The sequence below is a fragment of the Marmota marmota genome, unplaced genomic scaffold (genome assembly GCF_001458135.2).
Source record: "Marmota marmota marmota unplaced genomic scaffold, marMar, whole genome shotgun sequence".
Lineage (NCBI taxonomy): Eukaryota > Metazoa > Chordata > Mammalia > Rodentia > Sciuridae > Marmota > Marmota marmota.
In genome coordinates, this window is record NW_026000005.1 from 10,314,691 (window position 1) to 10,332,574 (window position 17,884).

Here is a 17,884-nt window from a genome sequence, read left to right on the forward strand (position 1 = left end):
TGGGCCTGATCTGCAGGTTGGTCGCAGGTCTGCCTACCTTGTGGGCGCGGGCGGCGGCCCCGCTCCTCCCCTCTGGCTCGACGACAAAACGAGAGAGACTCGGGTATCTGTGACTCACCCTCCCTACCAGGGGACCAACTGTTTCCATCGCCGCTGGCACCGATGAAGTTCTCTCCTCAGCCGCTCTCCGATGACATCAGATCTCTGCCATGCTGGCATTCCCTGTTCTATGGCTGAATCCCATTTTCTTCTCTTCCAATAGGCAGAACTGTGCCCTCTGAGCCGAGCTTCTGCCCTCTATGTGCTGACAGAAATCCCTGTACGGTGGCTCCTGGGAGTCTCTCAATCCTGTTAGTCCAGAGCCCTTTCCTAGATTTATTCTTTTGAATTTGTCCCTTTGACACATTGGCCAATTGTCTCAGACCATACTGTGCACTAAAACTTAGGTTCCTTGAGAAATTTGAATAAGCTGTGCCTTGGCCAAAAAAGACACTGATTGGCTTTTCTTACTTAAATGTCAGTAGCTTCCATAGGCAAGTTATTGATAGGATAGTAGTCAACATGGAGTTTATATCATGTGTTAATAGGTGTTTACAAAACAATGCTTTATTCTTGATCAAAAGTTCTTTATATCTCACATTTAGAATGAGACGGACATCATTACCCTAGGTACATGTATGATCACACGAATGGTGTGACCCTACTTCATGTACAACCATGGAAGTGAAAAATTGGCTGTATTGTATACAATGAATTGAAGAGCATTCTGTTATGTATAATGATTAGAACAAGTAAATAAAAAATTTTGTTTTAAAATCCCACATTGATTGAATTCTTAGAACTTCACAATTTAGGTTAGAACTGACTTTTACTTATCTACATCACTACTTTCCAGAGACTTTAATAATGATGGGAAGATTTTTTTCCCCCCACTAGGTTTACTCTGTCATCATCAAGAAACAAAAAACATTCTAAGAACAACTTTACATGTGTAGCCTGCCACCCAAAGGAGGACTGCATCGCATCTGGTCACATGGATGGCAAAATTCGCCTTTGGTCAGTGAACACATAAAAAGCATGATGGTCACTTTTATACTGTTTTATATTAATCCTGCAGAACAGGGCTGTCACAGGGTCCAGAAAAAAGGACCATACTGAAAAACTACTGCATGTTATAGGGAGGCTTGCTGATACCTAATTACTTTATGATTTCTAACTTTGGGCTTGTGAAGATAATGAAAAATTCTGTTGCCTACAATCATCTTATTGAAGAGAACTTTTCTGTCAGCTTTTACCTAAAAGAAAGAGTGACAATACCTAATATCTAGTAGGGTACCCATAGATAACATTGCTTGTAGAAATGACTCTAGTTTGAAATAAAAATGAACTTTTTACACATTTAGACCGGAAAGCTTGATATTATGATTGATTACATTTGGCATGCCATTATTTATAACTTTGATTAAATTAAGAATCTTGGTTTCTCCAATAGGAGAAATTTTGATGATGACAAGAAATACACGTACACTTGCTTACATTGGCACCATGATATGGTTATGGATTTGGCTTTTTCAGTGACAGGTAAGTGCCAATTTAATAATTAAAATGAGCCTTTAAAGTATGTGTTTGTGTAGTGTTTTACTTTACTGCCTTTATAGTCCAAAGAGTTTTAAAATTGCACAGGCCAAATGAATTATAAACAATTGTCTATGATCCCTTTGGGGCTTTGTTTCAAAGCCCTTCAGAGTTCCAAAGTATACCTTTGTGGTATAGTCTATTATTGACATAAAGAATCTATTTTTTAAGTTATGTTACTTTTTTTTTTCTTTATTGTATGTCTACATAGCTAAGTGCTTGCTATCCATAACTTAGCTACAGTTTATCAGGCACAAAAAAAATGATGCTAGCGTTTGCATCCATTATGTAATTTAGTTTTTGATCCTATAAAATATATATCATTAATTCTCCTTTTATAGATGAAGGAAATGGGGTTTGGAGTTGGTAACTTCCCAAGGTCACATGGGAAGTAGGATTTGACCTGGGTCTGATTGAAAAACTCATGTTTTTAACTGACATATTGCATCATTCAGACTTTACTATTTTAAATTAATTCAGATCTTTGTTCCATTAAGTAGTATGAGGGTATGACTACAGTGAGTGAAAATACCTCCTTGAAATTCTGTCTTCAACAGAAATATGAAAAAGTACATTTTGCATTTGGTTGCTTTAACACTCTCATACCTTTGTGGTGAAAGTTATGTCAGTTTACTATGTATGACAGGATGCTAGAAAGTATAGTGTACTTGAAAAACAAGAAGGCACGAATGTTATTTTTCTTTCTGTGGGTCTCCCTAGAGACTGACAGGACAATATTAGATGGTACCTTGTGCTCAGGATCCTTAGAGGTTTACTTGGTTTTTACTCACTGAAAATCAGAGGCAATTTAAGCCTCCTTAAAACTTTGGATTTGGGAAACAATGACCAAAGTGTGTGTAGGCCACATCCCACCTAACACAGTAGCACAGCAGGAGTACTGAGGAAAATTGAGATTAGAAGAGAATGAAGAATTAACCCTACAGATAAAAAATGTACTCCTTTCCACACACCTCCACAAAGTACTAATGAGTATATGATGCATAAGTGTGCATATATGCACATGTCCCAAGCATTGTCTTTATTCCCTCCTAACTCAGGTTTATTTCTTTTGCCCTTCCTCTTCAGTTTTTTTCTTTCTTGTAGCCTCTGCCTGAATTCAGGGTAAGAACCAATTATATGCATATATTAGTAACTTCATGTAACTGATATCCTACCATGATAATTTCTCTTGGAAGTCATTAACATTTAAGTAATGAAAAGACAGTCCTTTTAGTGGCATTTTTAGCATGAACACAGCTTATTCAAATTCCTCATTGAACCTAAATTTTTTTATTTGTTATCAAACCCAGTCAATTATAGCCTTTTCAATACTGATTATATTTCATTAGGGTATGTACCCAGAGGTAGTATTGGTGAGTCATATGACAATTCTATTTTTTGATTTTTTGAGGAACTCCATACTCTTTTTCCATAATGTCTATATTTAAAAGTTTATATTCCCACCAATCAATGGTGTATAAAAGTTCCCTTTTCTCTACAACCTCACCAGCATTTGTTTTCTTTTGTCTTTTTGATAATAGCCATTCTAACTATAGTGAAGTACTATCTCATTGTGGTTTTGATTTGCATTTTCCTGATGAATAGTGATGTTGAGTGTTTTTTCACATACCTGTTGGCCATTTATATATTTTTTTCAGAAATGTTTATTCAGGTCTTTTGCCCATTTTCAATCATATTATTTGTTTGCTGTTGAATTGTTTGAATTTCTTATATATTCTAGATATTAACCAACCCCCATATTGAGTTTGCAGATAGTTTCTCTGAGGGAAGTTTCTATGCTGTGATTATTTCCTCCTTTGCACAATAGGGTACATACAGATAGTAATAACACACTGTGTATTTCAAAGATTTTTAATGTTTCACTAAAAGAAAAGATTGAAGATTTGAGTTGATATGCTGATTTGATCATTATTATACTATGTACACACATATTGATCGCATTGTAGTCCATGATTTGTACAAGTATTGAATCAATTTAAAATGAGACTTTAAAAATAATGATAAAAATTAAATAAATCATTAGAAAATGATGATACTTGTATTTCTAAAGAGTTTTATTTCTCTACTAGATGGGAAAACTAAAATATTAATTATATTTTTCTGTTTTTCCCCCAAAATACTGTTGTTTTAATTTCTTTGGATGAATGCAAAGGCACCAGCCTGCTGAGCGGTGGACGTGAATGTGTGCTTGTTGAATGGCGAGATGCGGCAGAGAAGAACAAAGAGTTTCTCCCTCGTCTAGGATCTACTATAGAACACATCTCTGTCTCACCTGCAGGAGATTTGTTCTGTACTTCTCACTCTGATAACAGTAAGCTTAAATTTATTGTGAGGAAATACAATTTCTATAATGCCATAAATCAGCTAGCTTCTGTAGGAAGGGAAAATAGAGACCTTAAATTAATTAGAGTAATGTGATAGTTAATGAGCGTTTTTTTCTTTCATTCCTCTTTTCCCCACCCCTCCCTATCCCCAGGTGCCACCAGAAGCTAACATGTTCAGAATCATTTTTATGAAATGGAGGATTAAGCATATTTGGTTATTGCTATGCCACTTATGTTTTCAAAATCTTAAAGTTGAATGATATGGGGAAGTAAAGGAAGGGTTGCAAATGGGCATTGGTGCTTTCATAAATACAATGACATTTTCAAAAGAATATTGTGCAGTTCTCTTTTGTACAGCCATTAGTTAGTATTGTTGTCCTGTGGATTTTAGTAGAAAGAGACAATCTCAGTATTCTTCCAAATCTTTGTTCATCTTGTTACTACTCAGCCTAGATCAGGGCCTCTTTGTAAGATTGATAGCCCATTGCTTCCTTTCCCTTTGAAATATTATGTAATTCTGAGCAATCCATTAGTGGAATGATTTACTTCAAATATACCCTAACTATGTTTTATATATACTCTTGATAAGTATAGTTTCTGAATTAATACTTTATATGTTGATAGGTGCAGTTTGTAAAACTTATACTCCAACAAAAGCCCCCTTCCCCACCCCAGATTCTTTAGCTAAATTACAAAATATTTTTCTGATTTTCTACTAACTTTGAGTTAATTGAACTCATTGAGCTATTTTGTATTCTGGCATATTACAAAATGTTATAAATTCACATGACTTCTTACCTCAAAGTTCCCAACCTATTTATGTTTAAATGATTTTTTTCTTTTATCTACAGAGATAATAGTCATTCACCGAAACCTTGATGCATCTGCAGTAATTCAAGGCCTGGTAAAAGGTACTGCAGCATCCCATGGATTTGGAATTGCATATATTTAAGAATGCATGTTTCTCTGACTTCAACTATTGTTTGTCACTTCTTTTACAGATAGGAGTATCTTTACTGGTTTGATGATTGACCCAAGAACTAAAGCTTTAGTTTTGAATGGAAAACCTGGTCACCTGCAGTTTTATTCTCTCCAGAGTGATAAGCAATTATACAATGTAAGATTTTGATCTATAAACTGGTAGTAAAACTAATGAAAGTTCTTTACCACCAGGATCAAGTCATTTATTTGTAGCTTCATGCTCCTGTGCCTACGTTTACTTAACCATAGTATTGTCTGTGGTTACTTAGTTCAGTTATTTAAAACAGGGTTTAATAAGGCCACATTTGCAGGTTACATGGAAGCCAGTTGGCACTCTTACACATGCTCTTTTTCTATTTTATGTTGTTTCAGAATGCACTGCAGTTAGCTGACCCACACACCTGTGCCTTTGAGTCACAAAGATAAGGAAATGAGAACATGTGGATTGACAGTACAAATCTGTATCTGCTTTATGGAGAAACAATGTCATTCACATATTGAAGATAATTTTCAGTGTAGACTAAAGAGGAACACTTTATAATCCCAATCAACATAATCCCATCATTTCATTGTCCTCTACAATGCTACTTATAGATTTCTGTCACTTTGTTTCTTTCTCTCCAGGTCCTTTAAACCCCTCAAAAAAGGAAGCCTGTTAATAACCTCACATCTAATACAATGCCTGGAAATAGTGGACACTTAGTACACTTAATACAGGTTGAACCTTCTTAAGCTGAAATCCACCCTGCTCCAAAATCTGAAGCTTTTTGAATGCTGACATGACACCACAATTGGAAAATTCCATACCTGACCTCTGTGATAGGTTGCATCACAATGCATGTGACTAAAAATATTGTATAAAAGTACCTTCAGAATGTGTATATAATAAGATATATATGAAATATAAATAAATTTCATGTTTAGACTTGGGTCCCATCCCCAAGATATATCATTATGCATATTCAGAGATTCCAAAGTCCAAAATAAATCTGAGGTTCAAAACACTACTGGTCCCAAGCAATTTAGATAAAGAATATTCAACCTATAGTAGCCACTTTATTTACTTAGTATATAGGCAAGGAAATAGGATTTTTTTTAAATTGTAAATAAATGCTGGCCTACTTAAGCTGTTATTATTTATCTTTCGTAAAGATTATGTTATTTCTGTTCTTATATTTCTAATGATATAAAATTTAGCCTAGAATTTTATGTAAAGCTGTGTGTTCTTAGACAAAAGCACTACTATAGGTTAAAAGTTCTGTTGAATCATATAATGGGTTTTAGTCATCACCAATTTATTAAGGTCATTGAAGAAAATCACTACCAAATTGGTACTGTACAGTATGTTCCCCTTTTTAATGGCAATTTTACTGTCCATGGTAACATTTGGTTCATTATTTCCATTATCTAAAAATCTATTAACGTTAGATTGTGGAATTTATCTTAGATGTAGTTAATTATGCCTTGCATTCTTTAACATTTATGTATTAATAAACATTTTGGATTCTTTTTAACCCTTCAGTTAGATATTATACAGCAAGAATATATCAATGATGATGGTCTGATCCAAATTGAACTAACAAAGGCTGCATTTGGCTGCTATGGTAACTGGCTTGCAACAGTGGAACAACGGCAAGAAAAGGAAACTGAGCTTGAATTGCAAATGAAACTGTGGATGTATAATAAAAAAACACAAGGGTAATATTACCTATAGAGCTACCTGTTCATTCAGAATATAAAATGTTTGAGTTCTTACTTTGTGGTTGTAATTATCAGACCTCAAGATGTTTCATTTTGATAAGATTTACATTTAGAGATTCCAGGGAGATGTTATTCTTCTAATAATCCCTTAATTAAACTTTCTGTTCTGAGAAAGCATTGATGTCTGCCTAGTCATAATGTCATCTCATTGCATAAATGAAGAAACATGAAAAAAAAATGTCAGCCCTGAGGACATAATACCAAGTTCTAGACAAATCCAGAATTAAAATCCAAAAGTTCGCTTGCTCTTCCTTAAAATCATGCCACCTTCCATGGGAAAAGAGAGTGTAGGTGGAGCTGTAGGGTATCATGTGTGCTGTGGTTAGATAAGAAGCCCACTGGCTTTAACAACCAATTATCAGCTCCTTGCTATTTGCCAAAAATTGGATTTATTGTTTTTATACCTGTTGTCTTGTTAATTTTTAAAAGAACATTATAGATGGGCCTGTTGTCCACATTTACAGGTGAAGAAATAGGTCCAAAACTAAGTGATTGTTTCTAGTCATTCCTCTTGTAACTGTGCTTTTTTTAAAAGTCATGACAGTATGTCTCCTTGATGTTTTTTAGAACACACAATCCTATCATATATTTCATTTAAGTTATTGCCCTCTTAAGCTGGAGGAAACTTCAAGAGGTAGTTTGGGTGACTAAAAATAGTAAATAATGACAGAGGCAGTTTGAATGTTTTCTTGTTACAAGTGGGGTCTTTCACACATTTTTTTAACCTTTTTTTAAAAAGTAAATAGACATCTAGTTTTTATGCAGTTTTTCTACAGTTCGTGCAGTAGACTTTGGACTATGATTGAGGAACCCCTTATTTTACAATCAAAAGTCACACAAGGACACTGGTGTTTGTTTGATCTCTATATCCTGAATAAGAGCACTCAATTCTAATTCAACATGGTAATCTACCAATTACATTTTTAAAGATGCTATTGTAAAATGTACAATATGTAAGGCATTCTCAGACTCATGACAGTATATCATATTGTTCTGATGAGAGAATAAATTTGTGGGTTTTTTTCCTTCAGATTTGTTCTTAACACAAAGATTAGCATGCCACATGATGACCACATCACAGCTCTCTGCTTCTGTAATGCAGAAAAATCTGAAATCCCCACCTTGGTTACAGCTAGCAAAGATGGTTACTTCAAAGTGTGGATATTAACAGATGATTCTGATATATACAGTAAGTCAACTAAAGAGTGTATTCAAAGAGTATACAATTTTAAGAATTGGTACTTTTGCCTCATATCCATTTCAGAAGAATGTTTTTCTATTTTTTCAAATAAAAATTATGTAAGATTGCTTAATTTTTAGTAGATTTAAAGAGATTTTTACATAAGTTTTTCTAAAAATCTATACTTTTTAAGTGTTGTTTTTAATTAATAGTGTGCTGTTTAGTTGTGAGAGTTATAGTACAAAGGGCTTTTGCTATTAGTCCTTTCTCTGCTCCACTAGAGGGAGTTCAAAGTCTCTAGAACGGGGCATAGATTTCAAATTAATCAATATTTTGCAGCAATTATAACTGAAAGAAGTTGTGAGGAACAGACTTGTTTGTTTTGTCTTTGTTTCTTAATCCTTAATGTCCTTTAATGTCCCTATATAGCATTGATGCCATTGTTGAACATTATGGTTTCTATTTTCCAAAGAGAAAGCTGTTGGCTGGACCTGTGACTTTGTTGGTAGCTATCACAAGTATCAAGCAACCAACTGTTGTTTTTCCGAAGATGGCTCTTTACTAGCAGTTAGTTTTGAGGAAATAGTTACCATATGGGACTCAGAAACATGGGAACTTAAATGTACGTTTTGCCAACGAGCTGGGAAGATAAGGTAGGTAAATCATTGGGAAGTATGAAGTACTTTTTTAAAAAATTTATTTAAGCAAATCTTTAAACCTTAGTAACTTTAAACTTTAGACTTTCTGTATAGGTGGCCTGTAGTTTAGAGGGGCAAACAGCTAACTAAAATGTTGGAAAGTTAAAAATTCTGACTATGAGTATGAGCTAAATGCCAATAATTCTGAAATCAGGATTAATATTTAATTCCTGGCATGCAGATTGTTTTCTTTGTACCAAACATTTCCATCGATGTGCTGTGTAATAATAGAAGCTACATTTAAAGCCTCAGTGGATTTAAACCATGCTCACTTCTGTGTATTCCCATAAAAATGTTGTATACTCATTGTTTTCTGAAAAGAATAGAAGAAAATAACAGTGTCATTCAATTCTGTCCTCCTTCAACCTGAGGGCAGAATTGCAAATAGCTAATAAAATTGTTTCTAATTCCCAACATGTCTGATTCTGAATTTACTTTGTAAAACTTTTCTTCAGAATTCAAATTACAAGTTTCCCTCTTGGTAAAGAGCATAAAATAGAGTTTCTGTTAAGTGACTTTGTGTATTTTATATACATTTTCTTTGTTGGGTTGGTTGTTGTGCTATGCGCATTTTAGAGAATTGATCATCAAACCTCTTATCCTAAAGCAAACCTTTTATACTCCCTAGCCTCTTTTTCTTCAGTATTACTATAGTATAAGCATCTTCTTAAACATCTACATTGCATTAAACTAATACAGTGCTTGAAATCCTACAGTCTTTTGTAACTAAATGTTAACTTCCTTATGGTTTTAACTTAGACACCTTTGCTTTGGAAAATTGACGTGTTCAAAGTATCTTCTTGGTGGGACTGAAGATGGCATTCTTTACTGTTGGAATCTGCTCAGTTGTACATGTAAGATATTTTTTACTCTAAAGTGACTTGGAAAAACATGTAGAGAAAGTTGTCGTTAAACTTTGACATTTTAAAAATGAGGAATCATATCTTTCTATTTCTACCTAGACATTATAGAATTTTTTGCATGACATATAGTACCAAATTTGGAGTGGTAGGCTTGTAATAGATTACTTACAAACCACCTAATTATCAGTAAATTAGCTTCCATTATCTTCACTTTTTTCTACTGTCTTCAAGGTATGAGACTTTTGTTGTCTTCTACATTCTTTATCCCCTTAATGTTTTCAGGAATATTTCTACTAATTTGAATGCATATTAATTTGTAGTATCCCTGACAGGATAAAATTTTAATGTAGTCTGGCAAAATCCTAACAACTATGAAATGTGAATTTACTGGTATTTACTTGTTTGAGAATATGGAAGATATGGTAGTTGCTTCGTAATCAATGTGTGTGATAGTCTCTGTGGTAACTCTGGGTAACATTTTACCCACATTTAGCAGCAGCAAAAGCACTAGACATAAGAATCAATGAAAGAATAACTTTATTTTATAACACATAGTATATGGAAGAAATGCTGAAGTTCTATTTCATTTTTCTGCTTCCTGTTCCTCACTTCAGTGCACCCCTTCCCAGATAATTTCAATGTGTCTCCATTGACAGAAGCATAAAATACTTCTCCCTAGTAGAATTGATTGTCCTGATAGAGATTAAGAATACGTGCTTCAAATAAATTTGATAAATCTGTTCTTAGAAGTGAATCACTTTTTTCCCCCCTCAGTGGAATGGAGTGCAAAATTAAATATTAGAGTTATGGAACCTGATCCTTATTCAGAGAATTTTGCTGCAGTCTCTCAATCTTCAGAGGGTTCAGACTGTAAGTACAAACTATGCTTTGATAATTACAGGAAATGCAGTACCTAAATTTTCTTTTTAGTGTCTTGAATATAATTTGAAATAAACTTGCCTTCAAATCAGACATTCATTTGAAGCCATTTTGCCTGAGACCCAACCCCTCCTTTCTTCCAACACCAAATATAAATTCAGACTTAGTTGTAGGAGAGCTCCATTATATCCCTTGTTTTTCCACAGCCAATTCGCACTCAGGTTTCAAAAATCCAACAGAGGCCTCACTCCTTTGGTGCATTTCCAACTCCCCTAACAAGTTTTAACTGTCCTCTATGTTTTTGAAACCATTTCTACATATGCCTTTTTTGTACTTCAGACAAAATAGTTCAATAAAATTTTTGTATCTATCCTCTGCAGTAGTCCCAGTTTTCTGGAACAGGGGTACCTTTTTTCTCTTTTTCTGGTTCATAGTCCTCATTACCAACCTACTTGGTACATAGTAGGCATTTAGTAGATATTTATTGAATCAAAATCTAAGATAATCATGAGCTGGACCATTTACTCAGTGGGGTGAGTCCCAGAATTAGTGGGGTCTGAAGTTAGAGCTATCTTTTGCAGGCAAAATGTCATTGTCTATTTTTTTTTATTTTTCCTCTAGTGTTTGTATTTAAACCTAATGAGCCAAGGCCATTGTATATTCAAAAAAATATCTCCAGAGAGGAAGTCCAGTGGGGAGTGTTTGTTCCAAGAGATGTCCCTGAGTTGTTCAGCTCAGAAGCTCACCAGTGGCTGAACAGATCCCAGTTTTACTTTCTAACAAAGTCACAGGTAAATGACCACCCTCCCCACCCCAAAAAAGGTGACCACTTTGTACCTATCATTTTAGAGAGTAATTGTCAGCCCATGACTGTTGATGTGAGTTTATTTCTAGATGGAATCGTTTCATTAAAGGATTATTTCCCCAAAAGAAATAACCTGTTAATGTTTAGTACCACTTTACCCACATACCCCTGAACTTTGAGGCTCCTTAAATATTTTCTCCATTAACTCTGTCACACACACACACACACACAAAAGAAAACCAGCAGAAGACAACAAAAATACTTTAAATTGTTTTTATTAGCATGGTTCATTTTTATTTGTTGCCAGTTCTTAAATCTCTCCTACAAGAACACAATCTTGTAACTTTCACAAGGTTATTAAATAAATTTAAATCTTCTCTGTGGGTAGATATATAATCTTGAAAGACTAGCTTCATTTTTTAACACTTAGTATCACCTTATTTAGATTTGCACTCTACAAATTAATTTTGTATCATTCATTGATCTCTCTTTGCAGAGCTTATTGACATTCAGTACAAAGTCTCCAGAAGAAAAACTCACACCAACAAGCAAACAGGTATGTTTTAGCCATTCAAGGTGCGGACTGCATTGCCTGCCTACAAAGCTAGTTATCTTTTAGAACTCAGTCTGAGAAAAAATGTTTTAAATGAAACTTTAAAACATACATTTGTGAATTGATGTTGGTTTGATTTAAAATGTCAGTAAGATAGAATTGTGATTTAAAAAGTCAAATATGATTGGCCCTCTATATCCATGGGAATCTATGGATTCCACCAATTCTGCATCAAAAATATTCATGAAAAAAATGCCAAAATATATGGGAAAATGTATATAGGTTATATTTAAATACTATGCCATATTATATGGGGGACTTGAGCATTCTTGGATTCAGAGGGTTCTGGAACAAATTCCCCATGGATACTGAGGGACAACTATAATACTACAAACTTCTTACAAAAAAACTTCTCTATACCACTGCCTTTTTCCACTAAGATAATCACCTCCAACTCTTTTAGATGAAATTTTCATTTAACTTTATATCTCTAAAAAGCATGTTTATGTCGCTAATTCTGGATTTTGCAGATTTAGTGTTATAAACTCTGATCTATTAAAGCTACTGAACCTGAAATCTTAAGCTTTTTTGCATCATTCCCTGAATATACACAAAACACATTTCCCCTACCTGCCCCCAAATTTTTATGTAATTCAACCCCAGACTCTCTCCAAGTTATTTATGTCTTCTTTTAATATTTTCAGACCCACTAGATGTTCTTTGAAATCATAAAGAAGTATCTGCAAAATTCTTCTGACTTTCTTCAATCTGGACTGATTGCTGTATAGATCTGCTACCCAGTAGTCACCTTAGTATACACATTGAGCATCATTCTAGGGATTCATTTTAGCTCTACTTTATCAGCTCCCACAGTTTTCCTCTTTCTTTGGTCACTCTCTTTCTGCTTTATTATTTCCTATTTGATTGGTTGGTTGAGTAGAGAGATGTTAAAAATCTCTTTCAGCACTTTGAAGGCATTATTTCATTATTTTATAGCTTCTGGTGTTACTACAAGTCTAATACCATTATTATTCTTTGATCCTTTATCCTTGGCTTGTTTGTTTTCATAGAAATTTCACTGAATTTATTTAAGAACTTTGTTGATCATCTCCCATATGCCAGAAACTATTCTAGACCCCTGGGGTACATTAGTGAACATAAACACCCCCAAGTTTAGAGACTTGTCTATAGTCTACAGGAACATAAAGAACTAAACAACAAGCATTAAGTAACTAAAATATATAATACTTTAGAAGATAATAAGAATTATAGTAGAATGAAGAATATGTAAGAGGGTAAGTGAGGGGTAGTTTGCAATAAATAGGGAAATCAATGGGGCTGGGATTGTGGCTCAGTGGTAGAGCGCTCGCCTAGCACAGGTGGGGCCCGGGTTCGATCCTCAGCGCCACATTAAAAATAAAGGTATTGTGTTGTGTCCATCTACACCTAAAAAATAAATATTAAAAAAAAAATAAATAGGAAAATCAAGGTAGATTTTTTTTTTAATTTGTTCTAATTAGGTATATATAACAGCAGAATGCATTTCGATTCATTGTAGATCTTATTGAAAAGACTTTGCTTTACCTCTGAATGAAATGTAGAACTGCTTAGGGTTTTGAATATAAACCTAAGAAGGAATTAATTATTCCCCACTTATCACCACTCATTTTTCTGTTCTTTTTATGGGACTTCTATTATTTAGTGCTGAGTCTTCTAGAATAGTGCTATTATTTTATTTTATTTTTGCCTGCTTTGTTTCCATTTTCTGGGCAATTTCTTCATCTTTTATCATCAAATCTTTTTATCCTTCTTGCATGGTCTGTTTCATCAGATTTTTTATTCAATTATTTGGATAGCTATCTTTTATTTTACAGGTTTTCTTCAGTCTGTTCATTTTTTACTGTCTGCTCTTATTTTTAAATGTGGGCACAAGCATCTGTTTGAAAATTCTCTGCCAATGTGGAACTGTCATCTGGCTGAGCTATTTTGTTGAGAAAATCTGAGTCATTATTTTTTAGTTTTCTTCTCTTACACTAGTCAAATTATACAAATAAAATTATTATGATCTTGTCTAAAGAATTTAAACCTGTTTGCTAGTGTTCTGAGAACTCCCCTGTATGGAGGAAAACTGCCTCCAGCTATGACAAGGATACCACCTGCGCCTGCCCCCCCCCCCCCCAAGTCTAAGGACATAATTTTTATTCTCTTCTCCAAGGAATGTACTTTTTTTTTGGCTTCTGCTGGGGCTTCGAAGGAGATATGGGAATCTAAGGACTTCTGCATAAACTTTTCACCAACCCCTCTTGTTTATTTAGCCCTACTTTCATTACTACTTATAGATTCTGTTGTACCAATTTTTTGACTCTGTACTGTGAATTGGGATGTTTCTTCACTTTTCCCATAGCCAGCTTAAAATTCTGCTTTCTCAGCTCTATTAATTTATTGTCCTTCAACCCGCTTCATCCTTCCAACATGTTACTATCCAGGACTCTTCCCCCATTCTCTGTCTTTGAGTTTCTACCCTTTGAAACCCTTATATTGTCCTTTTTGTAGGATTAGGCAAAGAAACAGTGATAAATGCCTATTTGGTTCATACATCTATGTATCCATTGTTAGCTTTTCCTAGTGGGGTACTAGGCCTGTTGCTTTACCTATGAGACATACTAAATAATTTCTAAAGTTCCTTCCATCCCAGACATTTTGTGATTCTACAGTCAACGGAATTCCCCCTTTTTATGCAGTTAACTTCCCTTTTTCTTATATCCTTACAGCTATTAACAGAAGAAAGTCTTCCTACAACCCCATTTTATTTCATATTGGGAAAGCACAGGCAACAACAGGATGAAAAATTAAATGAAACACTGGAGAATGAATTGGTACAACTTCCCTTAACTGAGAACATACCTGCAGTTAATGAGGTAAGAAATTAGTTGAGCAAACCATGTGAAATCGATAAAATGTATTAAAGCACCTTAAATTGGCATTTACAAATCACTTTTGAATAATCACCTTTATGCTATACAGTTAATACACTAAATAACGTAACCCTAGGAGTTGGGATTATTTTGGCCTGCACCTGGGGTGAAGGAGATGAGGTTTGCTTTAAATATTCGAAAGTGAAAATGCTTTCTTCTTTGATTTGGCTTTTTTGTGGGAAGAGACATTTTGTTTTTGACTCTTGGCATTTACAACAAAGGGTACTAAGGACTGTAAAGGAGCAAACTGTGCCAAAGGATGATATTCTTAAATGAAACCCTGTTTTTCTGTTTTTTTATTCCAGCTTCTTCACACTCCAGCTCATGTACTGCCATCTGCTTCTTTCCTGTGTTCCATGTTTATAAATTCATTATTATTATCTAAAGAGACCAAAAGGTAAAGTCATTCTTAAAACGTTTGTTATTCTCTATTCTGTTTTGGGAAACAGAATATTATTCCTTATTATTATTCCTTATTATAATATTCTTCCACTGTATTTTCTTTTTATTTTAACTTTAAAAATATAGATAAGAACATAGGATTATTAAGTCAAGTAAAATAAATTGAAAATAATTCAAAAAAAGATGTTCTATTTAAGTACCTAAGGATTCAATATGTAATTTTAAATCATACATTTTATAAGTTCACCTATTCTTTTTCCAATAACCCATAATTTTTAAAGTGCACTCAGTAGCATGATTTTTCATTCCCTGTGTCTGTATGATTATATTTCTATGTAGGTGTCTTAAATAAGCAAGGTGTTATTACTTAGAAGTTTTTAATGGTGTTTACATCTTATTCTGTTACTACACAAGTGCTGAAGAAATTCCTGATGATGTAGATATGGAAGAAGAAAAAGAAAGTGATGATTCAGATGAAGAAAATGATTTTACAGAAAAGGCCCAGGTTACAAATGACCCAGGTTTGGAAGAAGACATTATACATCAGTTGTCAAAATCTGAAGAGAAAGAACTGAGGAAATTAAGGAAAGTGGACTACAGCTGGATAGCTGCTCTTTAGGCCTGGGGGTGGGGGGTGGGGAGTGTTTTGTATTTTTTAATGTTGTCTCTCTTCTTAAAATAAAATATTAAATATTTACAGGCTTTGCATTTTTAAAAAACCGGTAATATGAACCTTTAATTTGCATCATGCTTTAAAGTTGCTGGGTATATTCCATCACATCATATTCATAACATTTATATTTAAAAAGTAAACATAAAAACAGTAAGGTATTCAAATTATAAAAGTACATCTCAATGAATATTAACAAAATTGCTGCAAACGGCTTTTTGGCATATGCTATAGACGAAATGTTTGTGACCCTCCAAAATTCATGTTAGAATGGAATCTACACTCTGCTGGTGTTGGCCTTTGGGGGTTAATTAGTTCATGAGGATGGAGCTTCATGGATAGGGTTAGGGTTCTTATAAAACAATCTAGAATGCTCTCTTGCACCTTGTACTATGTGGGGATACAACAAGAAAACCATCTAACAACAGGAAAGCAGGCCCTCACCAGACAGCAAATCTGATGCCCTTTTATCATTCTTTCTAGCCCCCAGAACTATGAAATAAATTTGTTTATAAGCCACCCAGTCTATGGTATTTTGTTATAGCAGCCTAAATGGATTAAGTATGTTTTAATCATTATTCAAGTAAGGTCCATATTTCCTTTTCTAAAAATAACAGCTACATTGAGATGTATCACAAACCGCATCATTCATGTATTTAAAGTGGACAATTTGGTGGTTTTAAGTAAATTCACAAAATTGTGCACCACCATTAAAATTTTAGAACAGTTTCATCATCCCAAAACTCCCTTTTTCCTCAAGCTTCCTTACTCCCTATATGACAATTTTTCTATCTTTTTTTTTTTTTTTTTAATTTTAATATTTATTTATTTTTTAGATTTCGGCGGACACAACATCTTTGTTTGTATGTGGTGCTGAGGATCGAACCCGGGCCGCATGCATGCCAGGCAAGCACGCTACTGCTTGAGCCACATCCCCAGCCCCAATTTTTCTATCTTTGTGAATTTACCTATTCTGAACATGTTATATACAAGTGGAATCATGCGATATAGTCTTTTTTTTTTTTTTTGACTGGCTTGTGAATTAACATCCATTAGTGTCATAGAAATATGAGTACTTCATTCATAGATATTCTTTTCCCCTTACTTTATCTCTCAAAGTCCATAACTTATGAATTCATTCTTTGTATTTTATATTCTATGGCTTTGGACAAATGGCATTTGTCTATCATTATTATATTATGCAGGGTATTTATATTGCCCTGAAAATGCAGGGTTAGTTTTTGAGGCTAGTCTTTGAGGTTTATCCTAATCCCAGTAGGACTCTAGCTGTTTATTTTCCCCTGGTTCTTCCTGGTAAACTATTGAGTTTGTGGTTGAGCTTGTTCTCATGGAGCTGCCAGGCTTTTAATTGCTTACCACAAAAATCTTCATTGTTATCAAAAACACCCTTAGACTTGAACTTCTCCACTACATTTCAAATAATGTCAATTTTCTCTTATGGACTGTTTTTTGCCCTGGGTAAGATCTTAGCCACTGGGCACAAAAGCCCACATCTCTGAAGGACACTCCTACTTCCCAAACTAAACTGAGGCAGAAGCCTTTGATCCATGTGTTGTCTGACATAGAATTTAAGCCTTATGAGGAGACTGGGCAAGGCAATGAGGCCCCAGGGGTTCTCAGGTAGAGGCTCTCGGTTAACCTTTGCAACATGGACCTGGTGGCAAAAAGAAAGGCTGGGAGCTGAGAGGAAAAGAATGAGAAGTTTCTGTCATGCCATGTTGGATTGGGGAGAAGGAAGCAGCTAATGGCTTGAGTGACAGATTTGCTATTCCACCAAGACATTAGATTTTCTTCAAGGAATGTTTGTTTATTTGATTGTTTATTTGCCCTTAGGACAATTTCTGGAGACTTTAAATGGTTGAGTTTTTGAAATAGTTTTTACCAATTATGGTTCTGAAAAAGAGGTCCATGGATCTCCTTCTGCCATCCCAGCAGCAGAGGTCTCATAAGTCTCAATCTATATCTTCTTTGTCTCTCTTCCCCACCCCCACTATCTGTGCTCAGTGTGTTGAAGAAATCTCATTTGCCACGAAAGTTTCTCACTGATTTTGCAGATTGTTTTAATGACTTTTAATATTATCCTCTGTCCTCTTCATATTTTTGGTTGTATCTAAAA

The 17,884-nt window shown here is 34.4% G+C and overlaps 1 protein-coding gene across 1 annotated transcript in view; it reads left to right on the forward strand.

Annotated features, from left to right (window-relative positions):
- The window catches only part of Wdr75 (WD repeat domain 75), a 32,469-nt gene extending 16,203 nt beyond the window's left edge, over window positions 1–16,266 (forward strand). Inside the window, exons 7-21 of the mRNA XM_015481143.2 lie at window positions 937–1,056; window positions 1,493–1,581; window positions 3,809–3,967; window positions 4,832–4,891; window positions 4,982–5,097; window positions 6,484–6,659; window positions 7,754–7,911; window positions 8,375–8,555; window positions 9,360–9,454; window positions 10,238–10,333; window positions 10,964–11,133; window positions 11,644–11,703; window positions 14,472–14,618; window positions 14,981–15,072; window positions 15,492–16,266. Coding sequence (XP_015336629.1) covers window positions 937–1,056; window positions 1,493–1,581; window positions 3,809–3,967; window positions 4,832–4,891; window positions 4,982–5,097; window positions 6,484–6,659; window positions 7,754–7,911; window positions 8,375–8,555; window positions 9,360–9,454; window positions 10,238–10,333; window positions 10,964–11,133; window positions 11,644–11,703; window positions 14,472–14,618; window positions 14,981–15,072; window positions 15,492–15,696 — 1,924 coding nt within the window. The 3' untranslated portion in view covers window positions 15,697–16,266. The remainder of the gene's footprint in view (window positions 1–936; window positions 1,057–1,492; window positions 1,582–3,808; window positions 3,968–4,831; window positions 4,892–4,981; window positions 5,098–6,483; window positions 6,660–7,753; window positions 7,912–8,374; window positions 8,556–9,359; window positions 9,455–10,237; window positions 10,334–10,963; window positions 11,134–11,643; window positions 11,704–14,471; window positions 14,619–14,980; window positions 15,073–15,491) is intronic.
- The last annotated feature ends 1,618 nt before the right edge of the window (window positions 16,267–17,884 follow it).